Genomic DNA, 27817 nt, shown 5'->3' with positions numbered 1-27817 from the left:
TAACACTGTCCTGGGCTGAAAGAAAAAAATCCCAACGAGCATTATCATTCTTCTCACTTTAGTGAGAAATATCTGCTCGCTATGGTGGGAAGCATGATTTTGAACACTGGGCGGTCTGATAAATTTAATTTTTTTACGGTAAAGTTTTATTTCTCAATTAGATAAAACCAACCATTACCTTCACAACCGGTGCCACAGCTGTGGAAATGTTATTTTTTCATAATAGTGGCTTAAATCGTTTATTTTTTTTATTATATTCTGTCAATTCGTACAGAGAGTGATGCACTTTTCCCGTCTTTCCAAGGGAATCGCCCTACTACATTACCAAGTTACTATCTAAATCGAAAAGTGTTTTGTTTTCCATTACGCGAATAATAAATGGGTCTTTTGTTTTGGGAATCGGTTGAGGAAGAAAAAATATAGTAAATTCCGTTTTGTCTCGGACAAAACCTATCCATTCACGGGGATTGTGTTTAATATTGCACGGTAATAAGTAGCAATTAGACCTTTGCATCAAACAAACACGTTACGCACACGTGGGAAGTGTTGTCTCTGGTGTGTTTGTGTGTGTTTTTGTGGGAAAAAACACACACGATCGATACTTCTAGGGGTTGCTGTGTTGTTGGTGGTTGTGTGCTTTTGTGCTTGCTTGAGTTCTTACGCTACGAAAATACTACACGTTCTTAGCAATTAAGAGGATTTTCATACAAAAGTATAGAAATGCAAAAATACTACAGCACAAAGCGCCTTTACAACGCCGCTCAGCAGGTAAACTCATGATTCTCACTGCAGTGAGCAGCTGCTTCTCACCATAGTGCTCGCTGTGCGCGTTAGTAGCAGCAGTCGGTCATCCGTCGGTCCATCGGTTTGTCCTTATAAATCGGGTAATACGTTCGAACGTATACTTCTACTGGGTGTCGTCTTACTTATCCTAGAGCGTTCGAGCTAAATGTAGTGAATATCTCTCGCGGTCTCTCTCTTTCTTTCTCTCTATCTCTCACTCGCCATGTCTACTATGCAGCTACAAGGGAGGGTTACGTACAAAACGGGAAGAGGATAATACGAAAGCACTACTTGAGTATAGATTCGTTTCGATTAGGCTATTCCTGGATATTCCTGGTCGAGGATGGGAGGAGTCATAATCCCTAGCCTAAGAATAGAAAAAAACATCTGCTGTGATGCTCGTCGTTTCTCACACGATTTTCTTAAGCCTAAATGCAACGTCGCAAGAAGGAAGCGAAGGTGAAGAAAAGTGTTTCAGGATTCAGGCAGCCCCTCGAGTAGAGTAGTGTAGAGCCACACGAGTCATCATCGACCTCCGGGTTCATTTATCAGTAGTAATACTTTCTATCTTCCGGTGGTATCGTAATGTTATCGTCACCGGATATGCTTCCACCCGGTGTGCTTCGCGTTCTGCTGCGTGGCCTTTGCCCAAGCAAACTTTCCACCGTGGACGTTACACCACCCAGGATGGCATCACTCTGAACGCTGGTACGCACGGTACGCACGATCCGGCAACCGATCTGAAAGCGGTGCGGTGTCGGTGGTGGTGCTGGTGGTGGCGGTGGTGAGGACCGTCGAGCTAAGCGGTCCGATAATGGGCGATTGGTGCTAGCAGCTGATGAGGCGGATGGTTTCGTCGACGTTCCGGTACAGTCCATGCGCAGGAAACACTGCCACCAGCCGGCAGCCGCATCGAAGGCTATCCGCCGCGGGTCGCTACTGGCACGGTGATCCGGATCGATGTCTGTGGGTGAAGCGATGTCACTAGCGGCACTACTACTACTATCTACGAGGCAACAGAGCTACTAGGCCTGCGCACTGGGACCATCTCCGTTGGCCGGCAGCGGACCATGCCCATTCGTCAGATGATGGGCCGCCGCAAAAGGTGGCCGTACAGTGGCCGTATCCTGCTGCAACAGCCGCTTGCCGATCGTCTGCACGTGGAACCCGATCTGCTGGAGCCGCTCGTGCGGCAGTATCTTGCGCCCATCGAAGATGTACGCCGGCTTCATCATCGAGGCGTAGATGCGCTCGTAGTTGAGACTCTGCGGGAAGAAAGCAAAAGGGACAACGGGTACAGTATTAGAATCGACCGGGCACCTTGGTTCGTGGTTTGACGAGGGATGGTGGGGCGGAAGGTTGTGATGGTGGTTTTGGTTGGGATGTCCCGCAACCGTCGGCTTCGACGCGATGTGACGGTGACATTGATGACATACGACAAACTCATCCCATTCGGTGCAGACGACGAGGGCATGCGTGCCCCGGACCGCGTCGTACGGATCGGCAAAGATCTGCACCGCCCGCTTCACGTGCTCCGGACTCTCGGTAACCTTCGGATGCGTCAGGTCCGCAATGATCTGTTCCGGTTCCACCTTCGGATCGTAGATATTTAGCTGGGCGCCCTCGTCCAGCAGCGTCCGGCAAACGGTAATCGCAGGCGTTTCGCGCGTGTCTCCCGTGTTTTTCTTAAACGCAAAGCCCAATATCGAGATGCGCTTGTCGGTGACCGTGTTGAACAGGCACTCGATAATCTTCTGCGAGAAGCGTGTCTTTTGGTAATCGTTCATATCGATCACCTGCTGCCAGTAGGCGGCCACCTCCGGCAAATTTAACCCCTCGCAGATGTACACCAGATTGAGGATATCCTTCTGGAAGCAGCTGCCCCCAAACCCAACCGATGCCTGCAGAAACTTTGGCCCAATGCGAGAATCCAACCCAACGGCACGGGCAACTTCCGACACGTCCGCACCGGTTGCTTCACACACGGCCGACAGCGAGTTGATGGAGGATATGCGTTGCGCCAGGAAAGCATTCGCTGCCAGCTTGGACAACTCCGAACTCCACGTGTTGGTCGTAATGATGTTCTTCTTCGGGATCCAATGTTCGTACACCCAGCACAGCTTCTCGATCGCTGCCTGACCTTCAGGCGTTTGCTCTCCACCGATCAGTACACGATCGGGCTTCAGGAGGTCCTCCACAGCCGTACCTTCGGCAAGAAATTCGGGGTTCGATAGGATGTCATACTTGACGCCCGGTTTGTGGTTGGCTTTCAGGATATGCATAATGCTTTCCGCTGCCCGTACCGGTACCGTACTTTTCTCCACCACGATCTTACTGTTTTGCGACATCTCGGCAATCATGCGAGCACAGCCTTCCACGTACTTCAGGTCGGCTGCACGTCCTCGCCCATTGCCGTACGTTTTGGTGGGCGTGTTGACGGAGATGAAGATGAGTTCCGCTTCCTGAATGGCCTTCTCGATGTCGGTGGAGAAGAACAGGTTACGGTTGCGGCATTCGCGCACAACTTCATCCAGACCGGGCTGAGGAATAAATAAAAAAAGGGTAAGACGATATGATTAGGGAAATGCTTTTGTGTAAGCGATGTAAATCAAAGTAAAAATCACACGCAGTCTAGAAGATTTTCGAGGATTTCCGAGGACTTCTAAAAAGAAGCTGAAAAAATTGGATTGATGATCAATGCGACGAAGACGAAAAACCTGCTTGTCGGAGGCTCTGATCGTAATAGAGCCCGGGTGGAAAGCAGCGTGTTAGTCGACGACGACAACCTCAAGGTGGTAGAGAAGTTCTGCTATCTTGGGACTGTCGTAACTTCGGATAACGATGTCAGCAGCGAAATCCGGAGACGCATTGTGCAGGGGAATCGTGCCTACTACGGCCTTCACCGTCTGCTGAGATCCTGAAGACTTCGAGAGCGCACTAAATGTGAGATATATCGCACACTGATTCGCCCGGTGGTCTTATATGGGCACGAGTCTTGGACCATCCGAGCGGAGGATGCAAACGCTCTTGGCGTGTTTGAGCGTCGAATCCCTCGGACCATCTTTGGCGGTGTGTTCGAGCATGGAGTGTGGAGGAGAAGGATGAACTACGAGCTTGCTGAGCTATACGGAGAACCGGACATCCTGACGGTGGCAAAGACCGGCAGGATACGATGGCTGCGGCAAGTTATGAGGACCGGACGCATGCTCGCCAAGACGGTATTTGTCAGCGACCCTCAGTTCGGCACGAGGCGTCGGGGAACACAGCTAGTTCGTTGGCTGGATCAGGTGAAGGGAGACCTGTCCTGGAGATCTATTGTTGAACGGGCCATGCTACGACTACGTGCTCTTTAAAAGAGCAGGCCAACATGATGATGATGATGATGAAAAAGAAGCTGACCAAGAATATTGGCTTAATTTGAAGGGTTCTAATGTTCCCTAGTTCCCTAATAGAAAATACAAACATCCAACGCAATAGAGTGATCAGAACGACGACTCACATCGATTCCATGACCGTTTTTATGTGAAATTTTATAACACGCCCCAAAGTTAAGCAAAACTAAACACATCCAAAAGCAGCAGTTAGTTTAGTGAGCTTGGAATCGAAAACGATCAGTATTGCTTTAAGCCTTCCTTAACCGCTCAACAAAAACAACACAAAATTATAATTCCTAATTTGTCGATTCTAGTTTTCCGATACAAAAGTTCCTTTAATGTCAGTCAACGATGACGTACAACCATGAACAATTCTTCCTGTAGATTCTTCTAACCAGCGCGTCTTAGTCAACCAAAGAGCAAAGATGAGGGCCACGCGAAACCTTCCGTCATCCCTGTGCCCTCTTGTAGCAATTTGATGCATATCTTGTACAGGTACCGTAGTCAACGAACGTGCCATATAAAAGCGATTGATGCACCAACAAAGCCCCACTCACAGTGAATCACCTGTGCAGGTTCGATGATACATAATAACCCCAAGTGTAGTGATGACGTGTCTACCTTTGCATAGGTATCGATGATCGTTTTTTGGCGTTTACTGACGCGTTCGTGTTGCTAAAAAGAGGACGTGTGAAAATCCCTAACACACGCACATGGAATGACTTGTTAATCACTTGATCGGGGGGCCAGTCTGATCGTGAAAATCCACAAGGGGAAAGAAATTCTTTCCACCGCGAGCTACTTGTTATTCATCGTCGCTGGTTGGACACACTTGTAACTGCTCGTCGAGCATGCTCTCTAATTGAACCAGTAGCAAACCAGCCGATCGCCATGATCGTGAAAGTGCACAAGGTACGCGGCCGAGAATAGAGCCGCGATCCATCAAAACGCTAAGAAAAACACGTTTCCCTACTTGCACAGCGCATTCGTCCGGTTTCGATGATGTAACGATGTCCGTTGGCCCTCGAACGGAGCGACGTTTAGCGATGAGCACACGCCACCTTTCTCCCATTCCCATCCGGTCCAGTTCCAAAAACTTTGTTTCGCCCCAATTGCAAACCACCCCCGGGGGCTGGCTGGCAATAGATTTTAGACGAAATTATGAAACAGCTCTCAAAAGAGTTTGCGCTCAAAGGGTGAGGAGCCTCCGGGTGTAAGATACGTTTTGTTTTACGTATTATTATGGTTTCCTATCACGAACGAGCTGAAGCTTAAGAGGGAAAACTTTGTTGAAGTGAGCCATTAGAGCGGCCCCGGGGAGGGCCGGTATATTTCAGCATGTTGACCGGAGCACGGGTGCGGCTATAAATAGTGCCTCCTCGCCGAGGTTTCTTCCAGAGCAAGCAGATTTGAAGTTAATCCAAATAATGCGGTAATGGTCATTAGCCATGCCCCTATCATGCGATGCTTATCTGTAGAATGTGTAATTAAACATCTCGCTACAAAAGCTATGAAATGGGAGGGATAATTTGTCCGCTGTTAATTTGTTGTAACGACAACATAATTGAAAACTGATTCGTTTTCTTTTTCTGCTGCTCTGTCCCTTGGCGCCTTGGAGGGAAAGAAAAAAACCTGTTACCGAAGGAATGCTGAAGCAAAAGCGAATGCTTTTTGCATCACCTAGTTTACCATTGAAATTGGAATGCAACCAGCGACGTTTCTACAACGACAACACATGTTTTGTGGCAGATGTGTGAGTGGAGAATGAGCCGAATGCACAATTAAATGACAAAAAGGAGAATAATAAAGAGTAGAATAACAGCAACAGAAATGTTTGCATCTTCACGCATTTATAGCGCTTGTTAGTTTTGCAATGGAATTTTAATGTTCCTTTGTTGTTCAGAGTGGAAAATTTAGGGTTTCACTATCCTGTGATGGTGACTTCATATGGCGCTAGAAGTTTATTAGACTTAATTTAATTAAACACCCAAATTTAGAAGTTATAACATCGGAAAACATATCTTCTTTCAGCCCAGTTAATAGTCACCTTAAAATTATAATTTCGTAACTATACGTTATTTATTTATGAAGTGAAACCCTGAAAATTTTTTTGGAAATTTCAAAAGTTCTTTAATTCGTACAGGAGTTTCATCAAAAATTTAATGATTATTGGCAAAAGATCACATCAATACAGATGTTCCGAATTGATCATAACGCTGATGATCATTAAAGAAAGAAAACTAATCTCCAGAAATCGTTTTAGCAATGGTAAATACTTTGATAGCAAGTAAATTGTTTTTGGCTAATGAAAATGTTACTTCGAATATTCGGGACGAAGATGCTACGAACTTGCTACGGTGGATGGTAGAGGAGACAACGGTGCCGGTCTTCACTTGGCAGGACCATTTTCACATGTGAGACTTCGTTCCGGAAGGGATTTGAACTACGGTCCGATCGTGCGAAGACCGACGGTGATACCACCGTACCAACGGGCCGTCCCAAAGCCATAAATACGATACATGATACCATTGTTAGATTTACAAGATTTTACTGTAGAGATAAGAACGGTCATGCCAATAGAATGACATCGATCGTCCAAATAAGGATGCAGCGACCAGATTCAACATGAAAAAAGCTATGGAAAGTGCAAGAAAGCAGCCTGAATTGGAGCCAATTGGTCCTGAACTTCATCAAGAAAACGGCAGCAATCCTGGAATCATGCTTAGAAAAGCTTTTAAAGCACCCTTCATAGATTCTCAGCCCAGACCGGCACCAATTACATTTTTTTCTCTCTCATGACATGCCTTCTCGAGTTGCAAGAAATAGACACCCGGCTTTCCAACAAATTTGTACACACATGTGAACGAAAGCGGGTAGAATTATTCTTATTTTTCACTAGCAAAAAAGAACGCTTTATCACTTGTGATAAAGCGTATCGAAAAATGCAAGATAAAGACTGCTTACTTTTCCAAGTTTTAGCCAAATTTTCTGCATCTTGACGGATGCTTGTTTCTAATCTCGTTTTCCATCAACCCCATTCCCATCTTGTTTTGCTCGTTAAGAACAGTAAAGTGACTGTAAAAAAATCAAACCCAAACCGTAACCAGTCATCATCCTCAAGCGTTTCCCGTTCGGCAAGGTCGTCTTAAAACGGGTCGTGTTGCGATAAGATCCGAACCGTTTCTTCGTTGCCCGCGGCAGAACAGAATTTTTGCGTCAACCACCGATCAGTTTCTGGTTTGATTTATTGGTTCAGCTTTAAAGCGTAAGATGTAACACACGGCTTATCGTCTCGGCTATTCGTCTGATAGAGAGACAACATTTCTGCGAAGGATAAAATGTCTGTTGAACCACATACGAAGAGAAGATTTGTGCCAAAATTATTGTAGAATACTTTTGTTTGCTTCTACAGCAGCATGTTTATCTTGCCAGGCGAATGAAGGTAGTACACACGCATGTACGAACCGAATTTGGAACACGTTATCAAAACGTTATCCAGCCGCACATGACCGATCGTACGCGTCAGCCAGTATATAGCATCGCCACCGTTGCCTTGCTGGTGTGAAACTCGCCCGAAAAACGGTATTTGGCAGCTTATCCGTCAGGGTTTCCAATTCTGCAATACCGAGGCTCCCCCGAGGGGCGACACGCAAGTGCCATCCATTTGTGCGCCACAGCATTTATCGCATATGCATAAATTACACATTATGCCGTATCCGTTACGTTGTTTTGCTTTATGCCGATTCGTTTGACTTCACAAAATGTGGGAACAAAGCTTTACAAATTCGCCAACCGTCGTGTGCCTCAGTTTACCGGTTGATCTTCATTTTATTTGCTTTTCGCTGCGAATCGTGAAATTTGGCGCTCGAATCGAGCGAGCGAACGAACGCCGCTTGGAGCTTTGATGGCGCGTCGGGGGAAGAAGAACCGACCTTAACCAACTTATGAAAATTAGGCAAAACTTAGGCCTCAAACGCCCATGAAACGGGTTTGTCTATTTTTTTTTTCTTCTCGGTGTCGCAATCTGGTGGCGTTGTGTGTTTGTAATGCTTCTTACCTCGTAAATTGGCAGCTTGTCCGAGTTCCATTGGGCTATCCGTTCGGTGCTACGATCGACGACCGTTATCTGAATATCCGGACACTTTAGTGCCATCACGCTGCACGTGGGCCCCCCAACGTATCCAGCACCGATACAGCAAATTTTCGAAATTACCATTTTGCCGTGTTCGGTTAGATTTGACTTTCTTTCCTTTGTACGTACGATAAACTATCGTCTACACACGTGGCAGAGGGGCACTAACTTAAACACAGACACACAGAGAAAAGCACGCACAAAATCACTGGAAAACAATATACGAGCAAGAACAGATCACTGCTATCTTGCTGCCGCGAAACGATATGTGCTTTCAATCACCACCATTCGAATGGCGGCTTCTATCAAGCTTCTGCTACTATTGGCGATGCTTAGAGTCCCGCCACGTGGCCCTTTGGCGCGCTCGGTTGCTCTGCAAAATGCACTACAGCTTCTGCTGCTGCTTGTTTCACGTTGGCTATGGGGCGTACGGGTCAAAGCGGAACCCTGCTCCTGAAACGTGCATCCAATCACCCCGAATGCTTGTCCACGACTGGCGACGACGGCACTGATGATGGTAGTACGGACGATGATGACGATGATGCTGCTGCCGCTGCTGTTAATGCTGATGTCGACAAGCGTGCGTCCGGTGCGACCATTCCCCTACCATTCGATGCCGACCAAGCGGTACTGCTGATGCTGGCAACAACGGACGTCTCCTACGTGTCCCAAACGGGGTGGGAGACTTCCGCGGCTGTGGATGTGGAGATCTTAGGACGGTGCTGGAAGTAAGCAAAAATAAACGAACGGTTAAAAGAGAACGTTGAAAACAAAAGGCCCATCATCCCCCTCGAACGCGCTTGCCCATCGGAGGAGGAATTGAGTGTCGTAAAGATCTCCACAGCAATAACAACAGCAATAGGGCATAACTTTTTAATCACATCTCACACACATACCGAGCGTCTCCATTGTAAAAATGATGGGTAGCGGAGGAGCTGTAAAATAAAGTTTCTACATGCTCCAGATTTGCTTTAAACCAACCGCTACCGATTAAAGTGTCTTTTAAGCAGAAGGATTTTTGAGTCCTCGCGTACAGCGGATCAGGTGACGCTTGCTGGTTCATTTTTGGAATCACCAATGACCTTCCTTTCATCGGTTTAGGTTCAAAACAACAAATTTTTGGTCTGTTTACCATCCTTCAACAGATCCCACTTGCTGCTGCTGGCCATTATGCAATGCGTTTTTGGCCGGCGTTGGCCGTACGTACACGTACATCTCCGCGCGTACGTGTATGCGCCCCGGGAGGATGCTCAAATTCATAAAACTTTGCAGGTAAATAGAAAGTTTTTTTGACTCCCTGAACCAAAGACGTGCCTAACGTGCGTGTCACGGTAATGATGAATGTTGCCTACTACTGCCACTACTGCCATAACTCCCTAATAGCTGTAGATCGAGTGGAACGCCAAGTAGTCAATAGTGCTGGGATGCTCTCATACAGTGAGTGCCAAAAGTTTTTGTTCGATCGTTTTACTAAAAGATTTGAATCTTTATCACCAGGCTAAATGGGAAGGGAAGCGCTCCTTCAAAATTAGTGCAAAGCGCAAAACAAATTACGGACCAAGCATGTTACCAATCATGTTACCAAGCATTAATCTCTGTAATTAATCGCTACTGTGTCATAAAATACGTGCCAATTAAGCGATCTTCTCGAGATGGTAAACGGCCATGATGAGCGGTTTCTTGTGCTTGTTCGAAAGGATAATATCACGTATAAAAACGGTTAGATTTTGCCACGGATTATAACATTTAAAAAATTGTCAAATCGAAGTAAAATTACGAAAATAAATTCAACACATTCGCAACAGAAGCCTATCACATTATGATTAAGTTCTGATCATCTGGTATGGTGGAGCTTCCGCGCTCGGTTGGGAGCGTATAATTGCAGGAAGGGTGAGGATTGATTTTATATACGATTTCACAAAATGTTTATTGTCAACCTATCCTCAAGCGTCGCGATGTCTAGCAACTTGGACTCAGAGAAGACAACAAAACCCAGAAAAAATATAAAAATAAACGATCGTTGTGGAGTGCTAGATTTAATTGTAATTAAATAAAAAAGTTGTAGCAAAATACTATTGCTTTCAGAAGTCTTAAAATGGATAAAGATGTGTAGGGAAACAAGAACTTAATTGTGTTTGGTATCAATTTCCTTACAAAAAACGATACGAAAAAAATAGATGAAATTTCAAAAAAATGTCTGCGTTCGTTTAATACATTTTTTGTTTTTAATAAACATAATTTTGGTATTAAAATTCCAAACAAAAAGTGTGTATCGATTAATTACAATTGTCATAAAATTTTTGCACCTACTGTAAGTTCATGCTAACCCGCCGTACTGTCGTACCGATTTTGGTCGAACGGCGGTCAAATCCCTACCCCCAAAATAATCGAAAAAGTCGAATCTATATCAGCAAATTGATGTTTGATTGCCCACCACCACACTTTCAAGCATTAATTGAGCTCTCTTACTTTGTTGTCGTATCGAAAATCACATTTTTGGGACACAACATTGAAATGCAATATCCATGCTCCTCATCCATAATTCACACATCGGACGACGCAACGGTCCTCCTAGACTTAGGAGTGGTCATGGTCTTCTCTTTCACGATGTTTTGTTTCCAAATATACGCGCGGCGGATAAGCATAAGTGACGATTAGGGTTGGGGAATTATTATTTTACGATTGCATAAGCCGCGACCAACCATTTTACGCATCGTAGTAGCTTGTGTCGAACGAACCATGCACACCGCGATCATTTCATCTTGCAACAGGAAAAAAAGGAAAGCTACTTCGATACGAGCTTTTTGACATCCACTAAGAAGGCGTGTTTTGTGTGTGTATTGTTTTACTAATCCGTAAAAGCTCTCCGTATAGATGTGTAACGGCGATAGGATTAATTTTAGCATCAATTCGTGAATTATTTCGACAAATTTGGCGCATTTTGAGATCGATGATATAATAATGGTGCTGGTCTCGGGAACTGTTGGATCGCCACGGTTGGATGGTGGTGCGAGGATCATGTAAAACAATTTACACACAACATTTGGGTTATGGAAGGGAAAACACGGTTGTTCCACTAGCTCTTTTGTAATAACAATTACACAGAGACTGTTTTGACCTTTCTTTATATGCAATAACATTGCTAACAGCAACAATTATGTACAGATCTTAATTAGCAAAAGAATCGTAAATCTCGTTCAAGACAACAAACGTAGAATGGACAGGAAATTAACCATGTTTCAAAGCCTCAAAGCAAAAAGTTCCCTCGAATGTTACCCTGCGTTATGTTGCCCCTTTCGTTCGTCATTAAAATAAACAAACGGCCGATGTTTCGATGATACAACATAAAAAAAAAAACAATGATGATTCAAATGACCAAGGGCACATGCCTGGTGCAGACGGGGACGGTTCAAGGATTCAATCCCGTAAATTTGAACACGCGTAGTTTCAGTTCAGTTACTCGAAGAAGAAATCATAAACGTAACCGCGATTTTACGCCGTCTGTTCCAAAGGTAAAGCGGAAGAAGAGTTATTGCAACAGCAACGGTGCGTTTTTTTTTCAAGGCCACCAAAGTTCAAGAACATCTCGCCTGCCGTACCAGAACCGGGTGCCCTGAAGACGGGGGGAAAGAAGAAGGGTGGCAATGGGAGAAGTATAATAAGGCAGATGGGCCTGCCCGTAGTGGTAGCAGCAGGGAGAGCAACCGCCCTCCCCAATCGATTCACTCTTGATTGGAACGCGAGGGCTCGGTTTTAATTTTTTTTTTTTTTTTGCAATCGAGCTGGAGAAAATGACACGAAAAACCCGTTCGGCATAATCGTATGAGGGAGAGAAGGGAGAGTTAAAGCGACTAAAACCTATGTACCAACTATTGCATGTCAACCCTCCCTTCGCTGTCCCGTTGCATTCGAGCCGGGGTCGGTTGTCCGGTCGGGTGCAATTCGACCTTCTCGAATCGCCTGAAATCGTGCCAGTCGCGTCGGCGGGGGAGCCAATTGTCTACCGTGCCGAGCGATGGTGTTTGTATGGTTGTATGTACCGCTGGGCGCACCTAACTCGCCAGGGGGCGGTCAAAGGAGGGTTGATTCGTTATTTTTGGGGTCTCTTTCCCGGCACGTTCGTCCGTAGTGGGATGGCCTTGCCCCACACGAATGACCGTCAATTGCTGACCGACACTTGTACATATTGCATTCGGAACCCGCACCACTGCAGTATGCATCGGAAAATATGGGTCTGGGAGGTGGGCAGGCTGCATCCGGGAGTGGGGAGGATGGGATGTAGCAAACGATTCCGCTTCTTTAATTTCCTGCTTCCCGCGGTCCTCCCCCTTTCGCTTGCATGCAGGTTCCTCGTCCAACAGGGGAATAGTTTATCAGCAATTTACTCTACCACATTAGCAAGAAAACTAACCATCTAGGTATCACTGACGTGCCATAGCAACGGAGTGATGTCTACAAGATGAATGAAATTCTATTCCCGGGGACCTTCGGGTATCTAACGCGGTGGGCTTGGGAAGAAGATATCGGTATCAAATGGTTAAGATCTAGGTCACCCAGTATTCTGTTTCACATGACACTATCTCGCGGCAATCTAATCCAGGCACGAAATTCTTCGAAATAGTAGCTTCTAACGATGATGAGTCGCTTCTCAGGGCTTTTCCCATTCTCGTAATCATGCGCTAGGCAACGGGATGTTCTGTTTACCTTTGAGTTATACAGGGCTGTGATCTTCTTCACTGCATCTCCACCGTCACCATTGAACGGGATTGCATTTTTCTGGACCAATATTGCACACTATACTTAAACACGTGAAAATCACGGCGAAAAACACGGAACACTTTTGAAACCGAACCGAACCGAACCGAAACTCGCGATTACTTACGCGAATAAAACTCGAAACCCGCACAGCCGCGTTTGTTTAGACCGCGAGAGAGAGGCATACTGTTTGTGTGTGTGTGTGCGGTAGGTAAATGACGTTTCTCTGACACTTGTCAGCTGACTTCGAGGGCGCAACCTAAGGTGCATAAATAGAGGTGTCTCTATTGATACAAACTTCCTTAATAATATTATTAAGAGTGATTTATATTGGTAAAATCGCTAGGTAAATGAAAGTCCGTAGACAAAGGACAGTTCCAAAACAAAAATGTCAGGGTCACAAGCCACGGAAAATTTAAGTTTGTTGAAAACGATGCTAAGCTTTGAAAAAAATCTCAAACTAGCAATTTCAGCCTTTTCTCCATTGCTTCGTTTATGTAGCATATGTGCGGGACAGGTTATCATTAATGAAAAATTTAAACTTTTATTTTGAAATCTCTTGTGGCCCGTTCAAAGCTGTGGGCCACGGTAGATTTCTAAATAAGAAATTCAGGTTTCGGTGAGTGCTTGTGAAATTTGTTCGCTTTGAAATCGCTGTTTGATAACCTGAAGCATACACCAGCTATCTACACAGGGCAACGGAGAAAAAGCGGTGTCTGGTGCTGAGTTTTAAGACTTTTTGACAGTTTCACGTCGATTTCAACAGTATGAAATTTCTCGTGGACCGAGGCCTTTACATCGACGGCGTAGGGTTCGGGTTCGGCGTAGACTTGGGTGAAATAGCACATAGCACAATCAAACCCACTGCTGTCAAACTGTCCTTAAATATGGCCAATGCTCCAACGCTATGAGCCAACCTAGTCTTTTTACCCACTTTGATACACACCTTGAAAAAAAATCCAAAACAAGGTCAACTGTCAACCCATTCTCATTGTGTAGAATCGAAATTTAATTGATTTTGATTAACCGCGCTCAATCGTAGCATAAGTTTTATTGGCCGCGAAGCACTCCCAAACGCTGTGAAGACCTTTCATACGGATCAACATTTTCCTCTGAAACGGAGTTTTGCTTCGAACTGCAGGCAGCAAAAGTAGCTTAGCACTTGTGCGATCATCAAACACGGAAGAAAAAAAATGTCATCATCACCAACAAGATTGTGATCATCGTGATACAACGACGGGAACGACGATTGTGTGCGATAATAAATAGCGCCGGGAGCACGATGGGCACTAGAAAACGTCTGACAAAGTGTAGGTGCATAAGATACACCAGGCTATGTGATAACAGTAGCAGCACCGCGTGAGCCCAGAGCGTGTTGTAGAATTGTGTGTTTGTGTGTCATTGCTAAAAGCTTCCGGCAAAAAAGAACGCCCGCATTACAACGACCCCCCTCCCAAACGTGTTCGGCCACCACGGTCCGACCGGGAGCACTTCGTTCCGATGGCTCAATCATTCACCTGGTAAGCATTCCTCGTCCCTTTATTACCTCTGATTCATCCCCCAATTGCATCATGAAACATATCATCCAACCAAGTAATCGACTGTGTGTACGTGTATGTGTTTTTCCCGAAATTAAATTAAATTTCCTACGCACCCGACGTGCACTGTAAGCAGGTGTGCACGAATTTTCGCTGCGTGCCTGCACTATTTGTTTACCTTTTTGGTGGAAAGCGAAAACAAGGACGGGCGCATGCACACACGGCAAAAACGTTACGCTTACGCAGCAGGAGTACGAGGAGTAGATTTCAAAAACTGTTCGAGCAAATATTTGACCATTAAACGGGGCTTTGTTATTACGACGCCGTCGTCGACAACGCGTCGTCGGGACCTGGGACGGGCGATAGAGAATGCAATTAAGGTTTATGGGCGTTTCGTTGCCTGGCAGCGTTGCTGGGTGTCGTCAGTGTTTGCATAAATCGGAACTAATTGATAATGCGCACACCCGCTGCCGCTGCTGAAAACGGGAACACAGGACAAAGTTAGGGCGTTCAATGAACTATGTTCATTGAGTAGAAAGCATCGGTTCTGTGCTGCATATGAATATTGTATTTCATGAAACTGCAACCAAAGGCAAACACTCATTCATTGCAGGTCAAATGGAAATGAAAACCACTTCACAAACAGTAATGAGTCGCTAGAAGGTCCCCGATCCTAACACACTAGCAGAGCGTTGCATTCCGTGGACGGTAGTGTTGCTATGGATTGAGAACCACCCGTACACCCGTGTGCATTCAAGTGTTTCGTTCATTAATCTTATCTAGTATGCTACGCTGCTTACGGTTTTACGGTGGCTGTACATACCGATGCAGGCACCATATCCGGCTTGCACGTTTTGTAAGCCTTTTTCCACGGTCAACGAGAAGGCCATTCCATAGCAGCTGGAGTATGGTAAAAATGCAATTGCATCTAATCCAATGATCCCCATCATAATGCCGCAACAGCATGTTATTTTTTATCTCAAAAACCAACGTTAGCCAACTTAATTGTGTCTAACTTTCTACCTCTTCACTAATTTTAAATCTGCAAATCAGGTCGATTCGATCTTTCCTTGTTCTGAGTTATTTCATTTACCCGGTCCCGCTTCTTTATCCTTTATTTTACCACAACAATTGAGACTGAAATAATATTCGTTCGGTTTCCTCTCACCATAGGTTTCCCGTGAACCACCTGGGCAGCACAAAGAGCAACGAGCGTCTTCAAAACACCTACGAATATCCGTCGGTACCACTGTGTTCAGCGAACGATGTGCAGCTACGCTTTCTCTGCCCGGACGATCTCGAGGAGGTGCGGACCTTGTGCCAAGACTGGTTCCCGATCGACTATCCGCTCTCGTGGTACGTGGACATTACCTCCAGCACGCGCTTTTTCGCACTGGCCGCCATTTACAACTTTAGCATCATTGGCCTAATCGTGGCCGAGATTAAGTCGTACAGCAAACTCAACAAAGAGGTAACCGTTTCGCATCGAAAGGGAAAGGTAACAGTTTTACGTGAATAATGCGTTATATTTCGCCCCCAGGATCGAGGCATTATTCCGGAATCGATGGGCCGCGATGCAGAGATAGGGTACATACTGTCCCTGGGTGTGCATCGAAAGTACCGCCAAAACGGTATAGGATCCTTGCTGCTGGACTCTCTCATCAACCATCTAACGACTGCCGAACGACACAAGGTGAAGGCAATATTTCTACATGTACTGACCACGAACCGTACAGCCATACTTTTTTACGAGCGAAGAGGGTAAGAGAGTTTGCAGTTTAGTTTATCGAATTTCTAATAATATTCACCGCTTTGGTGCTTTCCTTACCACTTGTTTCAGGTTTGTCCTTCATTCCTTTCTGCCTTACTACTACTCTATTCGAGGAAAGTGCAAAGATGGTTTCACCTACGTGTCCTACATCAACGGGGGCCATTCGCCTTGGAGCTTATAATATCCTTTTCAATATAATATCTCATTCTGTTCCATTCACGCTAGCCAAGAACCGTTTCCACGTTTTTAGAACTAATATCTCCTTAACCACCAACTTTACCGATTATTTGAAGTACTGGTGCTCGCAGATTCTAACTGCCGGTGGACTTTGCCCGTGGATCTGTGGCCGCATGCGAACAGCGTTCCGTTGGGTGTGCTATCGTACTATGGGAAGATCTCACCTTCAGCCGGACGAGTAGAGTTCTGTTTCTTTTAAGCTTTTTCGTTCGTTCGTCCTACAGCCCTTTGAAACTGTTACGTTAAACTTTTATAAGAAAAATCCTCAACCAACCAAACCAATGTTTGGAATAGAAAGCGTATGCATGGTCGATAGCTGGATCGTTTTTAATTGAACTTTTTTTTCCCCACTAAAAAACAAACGCTTAGCACATGCATTAGTGAGCTTTCCTAGCTTTGCCATCCTATTCGGATTACGTTATTTTAAGGTTAATTACGTTACGCTCAGGATAAAAATTTGTTATCTACTTTTTTTCGTGTTTTGGTTAAAAGCGAGAAAACTAGAAACGCCCCACGGTATCTTTGTCATATCAAATGATAGTAAGCGCATTTTTTTGTGATATTACATTCTTCTTCATCCAGCAGAGTTAGTTCGCTATAGGAGTGTCTAAATAGTGTCTAAAGAAATTGCATATTTTTTATCAGCTGTATATAGAAATGCAAAAACCGACCAACAATTTGTAGCCAACACATCATCAACAAGCCGGAGAAGATATTCATGTGCATGAGGAAAATGGGTAAATGATATGAACCAGGATAAAGATATTTTATACGCCTTGCAGGCGATGTATAGGGTGTGAGCTGGCTAGTGGTATTCGAAGTTTTTAAAAATAATTTTACAAGCGGTGGTTTTGTAATAAACCTCAATAATAAGGTTTGTTCTTCCTTTTTTGATTTTCGTGGCTTGTTTTTATCTCGTAGCTGGATAGTCCTGTCCTGCCTTATTGGCGCTGTTAAAAGATAAAGCACCTAATTTTGAGCTGAATTTATATTCCAAGTTGTGGTTTTGGATAATGTATATTTTGTCTTTGAAGACGGTGCGCAATTCGCTTATAACATCCATCTATCAATGGATTTATTCGATGCCATGGCCATAATTCGATTAATTTCTGAGAGCACTCTAGAACTCTCTACAACTTCATCTAAATATCTACCGGGAAGCTAACTCAATACATTAAAAAGATATACTGAAAAACGAACCGATTTTTCAGTGCCATATGCAGGATAATACTTGACTAATGTAATTTTGAAAAAAAGCATATACATTCAATAATAACGAGAGTTTCATTTCTGGCTTTCCTGACTTAATGTTTGTCAGTTTTCCATACGTTACGTAAATTTGAAAAGTTCCTCGAATTCCACCGGACTTCCCGGTTCACCCTGTCGTAAAAATTGTTTTTAAAAACTTTAACTGTTTCATTTGTTGCTCGTGTTTGATGGTTTAAATTATTGATTGGAGTTCTTATAAAAAATAAGACACACGCATCGTTACAAGCGATTATTTATAGCGGAAATAAGCTTTTTTTTGGGATGTTGGCACGTTTCGTTTGTTGAATTGGTCTCGTTTTATTTATTACAAGTTTGATATTTTTACTAAAGGAAAAATATTCAGCTATAGCACAAATGTTTGATAGTAAAAGAGCCTGAAAGAGATAATTTGTTGTGTGTGGTAAACTTAACTAAATCTCTGTTATACTATCAACTGGTGCTAGATTCATCAAAACTCTTCGCCGAGATACATAAGGAAGCAGTTTAAATAGTTTAAAATCAAAAGAAAGCAAAGTCAACGGCATGATATGTTTGCTGTGGCCTTCCTAATGCAAGCCTCTTTAGCAAGAAAATATAAAAGACACATTGACCAGACGGAAAGGGGAAGACACAAATGAGGAAACATAAGCACAGGATCACGGATATGTATAAGAATGTGTGTTGTAACATCTAAGATGATATTTATTAAACCTAAGAAACAAACAAGCAACAAAAAACAAAGCAACCCGATCGATCGGGACCGTGAAAGACACAGACAAAGATACAGAGAGAGAGAGAGAGAGAGAGAGAGAGAGAGAGAGAGAGAGGGAGAGAGAGAGAGAGAGAGAGAGAGAGAGAGTTCATCGGCAGTAGAGTATGGGGTTGTAGAGAGCAGATCGTTAAAGCAGGAACTGTTTAGTATAAAGTTATGCCAAAAATATAGTATAATTAATATGTAAAACTGCACAACTAGTTTAACTTTTTCTTCATTATTTCACCCGCGAAAGTAATTAATTAATGATTTAAAATTAAATGTTTTTATTGGATTGAATTTCGCTTTATTCTATGCTGTTTGTGACATACAAACTTCACTTACATTAAGCCTTCATTTTACTTTCCTTTTTTGCTTTTCTTCGACTTTGTAGGCTGTTGGTCGCCTTTCCTTTTCGGTGCTTCAATTTCTGCCCCATCCGACTTTACGCTGAACCCTTCAATGTACGGTTCCACCAGCTCAAACACCAGCTTCTCGTGCTGCACATTCGTCGAATCCAGACTTAACCGTACCACGACGGGATCGAACGCCCTAAATACGATATTTCCACAGCGTTGCGTTAGCTGATCCTCATCGTACACGAACCGTACTCCCGTTCGAATTTCCTCATTGTTACGTCCCGTCACATAAATCGTACCCTCGAATCCATACTTCGGCACCAATATTTGGAGGGCGTTCTTACGGATGAACAGAATGTACGCTTGCTCATCTTCCGAACGCTTGCGGAAGAACAGATGCGTGTGAAGGGCGACCGATGCACGACCTGCGTACTGTGCCATCCGGTTGCGATAGTTCAGATTGTTGCAAAGGTTCGAATTGATCTTTTTATCGAGCAGCTCCGGGTACGTCGAATCAGCTCCAGTACAAGCGGCCAGGAGACGGTGCACGATGATATCGGCATAGCGACGAATCGGGGAGGTAAAATGGGTGTAGATTGGAGCCGCTAGACCGTAGTGGAAGAATTCATCCCGCTGAAGTGTGCCGCTAATGAAATAGACGGCCTGCATCATGCAACGTGTGGCCAGTATACGAAGCATCGTGTTGAAGTAAGGATTTTCGGGCTTAACCGCATTATCCAAGCTGGTCGCGAGTTCCTTTCCGCTTGTCGTCACTATCTCAAAGCCCTGATGCTGTGCAGCCTTTACCAATGGTTCGTAGTTGGCCTGCGGAGGACACGGATGGCGACGTAACATCGCACACTCCGGGAACTCTTGTTCAATCTTTTCCGCCACAGACACGTTCGCAAGCAACATGAACTCTTCCACCATCGAGTTGGTTTCGAGCAGTTGCTTCGCTTTCACATCGATCGGATCGTGCGTCTCGCTGTCTACGTGGAAACGAATTTCAGGCGAAGCTAGCACCAGCGCACCTTTCTCTGTACGTCGTTTTTTCAAAATTTTAGCCAATCTGTTCAGCATTCGAAGAGATGTGGCCACATCATTGGTTTGATTTTTATCGTCAATGATGATCTGTGCCTCCTCGTACGTGAGTGCGTTTTTCGACTTTATCACACTCTTGTGATACTTTGTGTGCTTGATGTTGGCCTCATCGTCCAACTCCCAGATACAGGAAAAGGCGAACCGTTCCTCACCACCACGCAGCGAGCAAAGATTAGAGCTAAGCAATTCCGGCACCATATCGATACGTTTGTCTACCAGATAAACGGTCGTTGCACGACTTGCCGCTTCCCGATCGAGGGCCGTCCCAGGCCGAATGAAGTGACTTACATCCGCAATGTGAACGCCAACTTCAATGTTTCCGTTTGGCAAACGGCGCGCATGCAGTGCATCATCAATGTCCGTACATCCGGGTGGATCCACCGAGCAAATCGTAATGTTACGCAAATCTACCCGACGCTTCAAATCATCATTCGTAATTATCCACGGCAGCTGTGGCAGACAGGCAAGTACATCCTCCGAGAAACGGTTGTGCGGTACATCATGTTCGAGAAGAATGACCTCATTCTCCGTTTCCTTCGAACCGATCGGCCCAAGCGCACGCACGAAATGTCCCTGCGGGTAGCGCGAATGCCTTGGCCACTGGTCAATCGCCACGATTATACGCTGCGAGAGGAGCGTTGCGGCCTGGCGCGTTTCAATTCGAATACGTGGAATTTTACGTTCTGCCGGTACGAAAATGTGACGTGTCGAGCCTTGAATGTGGCTTGGTATCAGAATGCCACAGTACTGACGCCATTTCCGCTTAATAATGCCCACCACCTTTGCTGTCGGTTCACGCTCTGCCTGGGGCTTGACGCTGAACGTTGGATCCGGTTCGACCATATCGCCCGGATCGTTCTGCTCGTCCACCAGCACCACATCGCTCGGCGCTTTCCATTCGCTTTCTGGCAACATTTCGATCGCCACTACATCCCCATCGACGGCACGATTCAGATTCATGCGTCCCTGAATCAGGACGGCCTTTTCGATGCTTTCAACCCGCACATACCCTTCGAGGTAATTGTCTCGCGACGCTAGAAAGCCACCCTGCATCAGCTTGCCGCTTTTGATTCCTTCGTGTATCTGCATTAGCGTCAGATGCGACGGGAAGAGTGGTTCTTTCGATTCGCACACCGTATCACGCTGCGAAATCTTGTCCAGCAGGTGGACAAACTTCTCCTTGGCCGCTTTCATGTACTCCGCCGCAGAGCACGTGTTCAGGCCAAGATCCGTCGCTTTGGTCCGGTTATCGGCATCATCCGACAGCAGTACAATGCGTACCCGTGGCTTGCGTGCCCTTTCCTGATGCAGATGCTTCTCGTACCATTGCGTTGCTGTTCGGATCATACGATCGTTCCGATCGTTGGCCGATTCACCCGGCATACGCTCCACGTACGTATCCTTGTGGTGTTCATTAACGAAGGTATAGAACTTCCGCTCGGGATTCGACAGAATTGCACGCAATCTTTTGTAAATCACCGCACTACGATGCTTCACCTCGTCCAGTACCGTGTGCAGAATGATCACATTCTGGATTGCACTTTCCTCTAGCAAATCCATCTGGTACAGGACGATGTTCGTATCGAGCAGCAGATAGTGCGGAAAGGCAAACCGGTCGCTAACGGATTGTGGCGCTTCATCGAGCAGTATTGCATTTTCATCCAGCGGACACTTTTGGCAGGCTGCCGAACCGCACCAGATATCATCCCGCAGATAGTGTTCGCGTACAATTTTTAGTATATTGCCGCGTTTGGTTTTCTTCATGAACACTTTGTTTGTCAACATGGTGCCTGTTTACCGGGTGAAAACGTGGTACGGAAAAAAGGCAGTTTTGCATAAAGTATAAATAAATTGTGGTAGTAATATCCTTTTGGAACTTTTCGAAGAACCAGTGAGTAGCACTACGGAACAAGAATAACTGGAAATAATATGTTTTACAAGGTATTTTTAACAACAATCTACACTACTTCACAACCGCATGAAGTACGGCGTTTTCGATGAGGCTAAACGTCAAAATATATTTTTCGGCTTCATTCTGGCAGCAATCACGTACGCAGCCAATCGCACAATGAGCATGCAGCCAGGAGCACACGTTTCGCACTATATACACACATACCTTGTGCGCTGGTGGCACTGGATGTAAATAAACACAAAAACTCGCGTCCTGCATTCCGATAATTGTGCGATCTTTCGCGTGTTATCGCTCGAACAGAAGCACAATTACGACATTCCAAAACACCCACCACACAACCCGCCATGTCTGAGGAAGCGTAAGTTATAGTAATAGAAGGAATATGTATGCCAATAGTGTGATTAACTCTTATCGCAATAATCTCTTTGTTCCTTGGCTATGGTTTTAGCTCCGACAGCGAAAGCCAGGACATTCAGGAGCACAACGAAACGGTCCGGGCACTATCGGCCGGATTGCTACAGATCTACGAGCCTAAGTTAAAGGAGGTGAAGGAAAACTTGAAGGAGCTAATGTGAGTTGGGGATAGCTGATTGTACCAGCATGCAAAGAGCTGAAGAGCAAGATTGGCATATTCTCAAGCTGCTCTTTTACTTACAGAAATAAACAAAATGATCTACAAATTGCGATGACCAGTGAAAAGAATGCTTTCGCCAGCCGGCAGATACAGGAAGTGAACGAAATGGTAAGTGAGTGAGAGATGAAAAACTTTTCAATACGTTGTGCACCTTTTGATATTTAAGCAAATTGATAAGGAGTTTGTTGAACAATCAAGTGTGTGTAAAGAATATAAGACTCTTCTGTTCTTCTCGTGATAAGTGCCAGTTGAGGCAAAGTTTAGCATTATCGTTGAACTAATTACAACAATTTTCCATCGGTAAGGTAAAATTAGTGTGTTTGTTTACGAAAAATTAGCTTCTCCTTCCTACATCACAAATCATCCATTGCTTCTTGTTGACGTTTCATCGTGCAATCTGTCAAAGCGAATCAACGCCACAATAAAAGCGCTGTCTTGTGTTTGCTACGAAAATTAGCAAAATTCTTTGGTAAAAAGTGATCCAGCATGCCTCTTATTGTGATTACCGGTTTACCGCGCAGTGGGAAAACCACCCGTGCAAAAGAATTGGAAAAATATTTCATCGAAAACGGTAAAACGCCCGTTCACATCGTGTCCGAAGCTGACTGTATCACACGATCCGGCTACGGCGTGAAGGAAAGCTTTAACGACACGACGAAAGAGAAACAAATCCGTGCCAGCCTCAAATCGGAAGCGATGAAACTGTTGACCAAAACGACACTAGTCATCATGGATGGAACGAATTACATTAAAGGGTACCGGTATGAAGTGTTTTGCATGAGCAAAAACGCACGAACGACCCAGTGCACCGTGCACTGTGCGATGACGGTAGAGCAGCGAGATGCTCGCAGGAAGGAGATTGTAGAGAGCGGTAGCGATGACGACCTTGATGCCGAAACGTTTGATGCGCTCTGTCAACGGTACGAGGAGCCACAGGACAGTAGCCGATGGGATCATCCCCTGTTTACCGTGTATGGTGGGGAAGAGATGGATCTTGCCGGTATCAACAGCGCGTTGTACGAACAGGCATCGTTGCCACCGAATTTAGCGACACAAAATGTAAGTTAATCGATTTTGGATTGTAAAAAGCACACTGCATTGCATTTATTATGCTTTTTTCAAGATGCCGCTAAGCGCAACGAATTTTCTGTTCGAGCTGGACAAAACGACACAGACGATCGTGGATCAGATTGCTTCCGCGAGGAAAATGGGCGTTGATGGACCGGTGGAGATACCGCAGGCGGGAATGCAAGCAGACGTACCGTCTAATATGAGCGTGGCACAGCTTTATCGCCATCGAAGACAGTTTTTAAACTATGTTAAAATGCACACAAACGTTAGCTCGGATATTAGTAAAATACCGGCAATTTTTGTACAATTTCTCAACACAAATACAAATGGCGCTTAAATCGGCGCAATATCTAAATGAAAATTTGTTTAATTAATTAGTTTGTCAAAGCTTTAATAAGCAGTTTTCTTTTTCGCGTTTAATTACTTGAAAAATTTAATTGAATGTCACTATGTACTTGTGTTACAGGTGCTGAAAACCAAAGCGTACAAAGATAAGGTTACGCGCATAAAGATGCAGATGCACCAAATACACCAACGAACAAAGAACCTCAGGGTAATATTTACAACATATTAGATTAAAGAAACGCTAACGAAATTATCTTTTTACCAACACTCTCCTCCCACCCGCAGGCAAAAGCGTTGGAAATCCAGGAACTGAAAGTGAACCAATGTGCAACGAAGCTGCAACAGTTGCACTACGAAGAATCGCTGGTGGCTAACAGTAAAAGAACGCCACGAAAATCTTAATCCCGCCACATCCCGGGGTTTGATGATCCCGCGTGATATATGCTCAAAGCAGAAAGGAGAACGTTGGCAAACTTAATCGCATTTAAAATTTTTCTTTAAAACGCAGACGAACCGTTGGTGGGACTATTGTCCCAACCGATCGACCAGACTTAACTGTCTTTGTGCAACGAAGCAATCGAAAAATATTATTATTACAAAACACAAACACAAAATCGAATGGAATGGAACAAATAGTGAGAGAGAGAGAGAAGCTTTGTTTGAAAATGCTGAACATTTTTAGCAAATTTCATTCAAAACGTGTGTAATAAAAGAAACCGTGCCTGAAGGAATCGCTGTGGCCCATCGTTTGTTGAAGACTGTGTTGCGCCATATATTGCCAAAACCAAAATCAGAGAGTGTTTCCAGTTATTTTACTATCTTCCACGGAAAGGGGAAACGGTCAGATACAAACAACAAACGCAACCGTTGAGTCATAAGGAAAGGAAACAATCAAATAAAATAAACATATAATCAAAAGTAAAAATGGTGTTTTACAGCTTCTCTTATGTGATAACTACGTTTATTTTGTTACTTTGTCTAGTAGTAAATATAGCTTGAAAAAAACCTTTGTCACCGCAATAGTGCCCGACATACCCGTTCACTCAAAAAACACATTAGACGCGCGCACACTGGAATGTGTCTCCTTCTCCACTTTAGTATGAATTATAGTTAAATGCAAATGGTCAGTAATTTAAAAAACCGAATCCCTCTCACACAAAAAAAAAACACATGTTAAATAAGGCTATTGGGAGGAACTCCAGCCGCGAACAAACACTGTTACTTCTGATAGCTGCCACCGGCCACGATTGGTTGATCGTCCTCTAAATTTTCCAACGCCTCCTTCGGTGGTGCATACCCAGGGCGAGTTTCTGAAAGTGTGGAAGAAGAAAGAAAAAACCGCTTTAGAAACAAGAACGAAAATAAAATCGGAAAAAATTAATCTAAGTAAACGCATGCTGTTTTCATGCAAGTCCCAAAATCCCGATCAGAACAGGAACACATGCAAAGGACGGAAATTTAGCACAAAGAACTAAAAACGCCGGCACATAGTAAAACCTTCCAAAATATCCAGATAAGAAGGTAGGCAGATTTCCTTTTAAATGAAAGCACTGCTAATGCTAATAAGTAGTCACAATGTCTGTTACGAATTGGTCATATTTTTCAGGCGGTGAAGCCGTTTCCGTTCAATGTACGAGTGATGATAACCACCATTCAATCTTGGCATGTTTGGCACGTGCTCGAGTGCAATAAAAAGGTAATTTTTTTTATTCTTTTAAAGCCCCTCTTAAAGGGACGCGCGCTGTCCCTTGAAAGATGATAGAAGGTGCCTGCACGGTACGATTAGCTACAGATATAAATGCAAAATGTGCGTTGTAATGAGCAATGCGATAGGCCGCCTTCGCGCAAAGGAGACAATGTAGGTACGGGACAATGTTACTTTGAGGTTTGCTTATCATTGGCTTTGCTGTGACAACCTGTAGTCGAGGGTGTCATTACGGTCCAGTGTCCATGGGGCCGTAGCATGCATCCCAATCATGGTGTGGCTTTCGTGGTAGGAACTAGTGCGTCTAGTGTGTGTGCCAGTAATTTCGTTGGTTATAGTTAACCTAAAAAAGTATACGTCTAACTACATACTAAAATGCGAATTTGGAGTGTAATAAGCACATAAAATATAGCCTTTTGGTTAGGTTTGATAGTTCGTTCATTAATGCGAAAGTTTTGTTAAAAGTTGGTCTTTTGGAATAATTCAATAATAATCAGAATGTCGATCGAACCTTTGAATTCTGTCTCATGAATGTACAAAGAGTTTTGAAAACTGTGTCCAGAATGAGTTTTTTTTACATTTTTTTTATCTTCTTGGAATCAATATCCAATCCATAACGGAACTCTTCAATGTGGTCAATGTAAATGTAGAAGAACTTTTACAGATCATTCTTCTAAGTCCTTAGACCTTCATGATGTACATAAATGTACGACCTGTTATGTCATGCTGACCGTCTAATGACTTACTAGATACTTTTTGATACCCAGTAGTTGGATAGTCGGTTATCATTACGGGGGAATTGTCTGGAAAGGATACGATCCTCGACCTTTCCTGAGTACACCTTCTATAAAATATAATACCATACGATTTCAATAGTTAACAATTGTAATTTAATATTTCTAGATACAATTTTACTGAACTGAACGGGCTGATGTGTCTCGACGCCAAATTTTGACCTAACTAATCCGCTGATTGGGATTTTAGTTTTTCGTATCTTTTTCCTGGTTGTCGTTTGAAATTCTGTATATTTCCTCAATTTCCCTCCCATCAGTCAAACCATAAATACACTTGTTCCATCCATTAAATTAATGATTAACGAACGACCACTTAGTATTTTTTGTTGATTGATCGATCGAACGGGGCTTTCCGACAAGACGTAATAAGATGCCTACAACATCGTGACATCTTCTCTCTTATCATGATTCGTATATTAAATTTACTGACTTCATGGCGACTCATGTTCCCTGCTTAATGGGCGAATCAAGCATTGATCTGCTCTATCTTATTCTGATCTTACTGATTGGACTCACGATTTTTTTTTTTTTGCGAAAATCTGGGATAAAAATTTAAGGTTTTATAGTCTTATTATTGTTATTGAAATATTTCAAGGGCCAATCGTAGATTTTCAAAATGTATGTGTTTTGTTCTAACTATCAGATCATTTGCCTATTACAACTCTAAATTCATATTTTAGTGGAAAATATGTAGCTGGCAAATACTCATAGGATGCACTGTAAATTAAATCAACTCTACAAAGCAAACACTAATAAAGCACCAAAAACGCACTAACAAAAGGAAAATTCAAACTGCTAGAGAGAAAAGTATTCTAGTTAGACCCACCTGTGGCTGAATTGAAGCAGAGCAGAAACACAAATGCGTTGATTGTTGCCAAGAAAGAGATGATGTGTGCTTGTGTGGCTGTCTGTATGATTTCAATATGCTATTTGTACTGTAAATGGTGTCGCATATTTGTAATGCAATACCGTTTTTAGCCACATGTACAGTTGTTTTATGGACAACAATAATATAATTGTTTTCTTTGTGGCCTACAATATGATATTGCCCGAGGGATTGTAAATGAATTGCTCACTCGCGATAAAGAGTAAAGGATGGATTCATTCGTATTTATTACTTTGTACACTGTTGTATAGTAATACGAACTCATTGCAGTAAAGAGTAAGATGAGATGAGCCAAAAAACGAAAAACAAAACAGAAATACAAACTTATCAAACATAGAGCAAATATGCGCCGTAATAACGCAGTTGAACGTGTGCCAGTATTAAGTGTTCCCACTTTGTAATGTTATCTTATGGTGGGTTT

At 43.9% G+C, this 27817-nt stretch overlaps 7 protein-coding genes across 7 annotated transcripts in view; 4 read left to right on the top strand and 3 right to left on the bottom strand.

The window, feature by feature from the left end:
- LOC126561876 (PTB domain-containing adapter protein ced-6) overlaps window positions 1–27817 on the top strand; it is a 359240-nt gene that overhangs the window by 183622 nt on the left and 147801 nt on the right. The window lies entirely within an intron of this gene.
- LOC126561961 (UDP-glucose 6-dehydrogenase) overlaps window positions 1747–27817 on the bottom strand; it is a 299499-nt gene continuing 273428 nt past the window's right edge. The window contains exons 2-3 of the mRNA XM_050218354.1: window positions 8215–8397; window positions 1747–3323 (exon numbers count right to left, since the gene is read on the bottom strand). Of these exons, the coding sequence (XP_050074311.1) occupies window positions 1809–3323; window positions 8215–8373 (1674 nt within the window). The 5' untranslated portion in view covers window positions 8374–8397 and the 3' untranslated portion in view covers window positions 1747–1808. The remainder of the gene's footprint in view (window positions 3324–8214; window positions 8398–27817) is intronic.
- Window positions 14506–16772, top strand: LOC126563674 (N-alpha-acetyltransferase 60). The gene is made up of 5 exons (XM_050220318.1): window positions 14506–14564; window positions 15756–16053; window positions 16123–16343; window positions 16423–16533; window positions 16634–16772. The coding sequence occupies exons 1-5, from the start codon at window positions 14545–14547 to the stop codon at window positions 16770–16772; spliced, it is 789 nt and encodes a 262-aa protein (XP_050076275.1). The 5' UTR covers window positions 14506–14544.
- On the bottom strand, window positions 18949–21866 carry LOC126561549 (exosome complex exonuclease RRP44). The gene has a single exon (XM_050217763.1). It carries the CDS (start codon window positions 21832–21834, stop codon window positions 18949–18951), a length of 2886 nt encoding a protein of 961 aa, XP_050073720.1. The 5' UTR covers window positions 21835–21866.
- LOC126563250 (biogenesis of lysosome-related organelles complex 1 subunit 6) lies at window positions 22198–24419 on the top strand. The gene is made up of 5 exons (XM_050219880.1): window positions 22198–22319; window positions 22410–22532; window positions 22619–22703; window positions 24133–24219; window positions 24297–24419. Exons 1-5 carry the CDS (start codon window positions 22306–22308, stop codon window positions 24411–24413), a joined length of 426 nt encoding a protein of 141 aa, XP_050075837.1. The 5' UTR covers window positions 22198–22305; the 3' UTR covers window positions 24414–24419.
- On the top strand, window positions 23060–24003 carry LOC126562756 (protein KTI12 homolog). Its single transcript, XM_050219334.1, has 2 exons — window positions 23060–23654; window positions 23719–24003. The coding sequence occupies exons 1-2, from the start codon at window positions 23082–23084 to the stop codon at window positions 24001–24003; spliced, it is 858 nt and encodes a 285-aa protein (XP_050075291.1). The 5' UTR covers window positions 23060–23081.
- The window catches only part of LOC126561901 (major facilitator superfamily domain-containing protein 6), a 26306-nt gene continuing 23718 nt past the window's right edge, over window positions 25230–27817 (bottom strand). Inside the window, exon 8 of the mRNA XM_050218268.1 lies at window positions 25230–25321. Coding sequence (XP_050074225.1) covers window positions 25230–25321 — 92 coding nt within the window. The remainder of the gene's footprint in view (window positions 25322–27817) is intronic.

Source organism: Anopheles maculipalpis, chromosome 3RL, assembly GCF_943734695.1.
Source record: "Anopheles maculipalpis chromosome 3RL, idAnoMacuDA_375_x, whole genome shotgun sequence".
In the NCBI taxonomy this organism is placed as follows: domain Eukaryota; kingdom Metazoa; phylum Arthropoda; class Insecta; order Diptera; family Culicidae; genus Anopheles; species Anopheles maculipalpis.
This window is presented reverse-complemented; position numbering and strand designations above follow the sequence as displayed.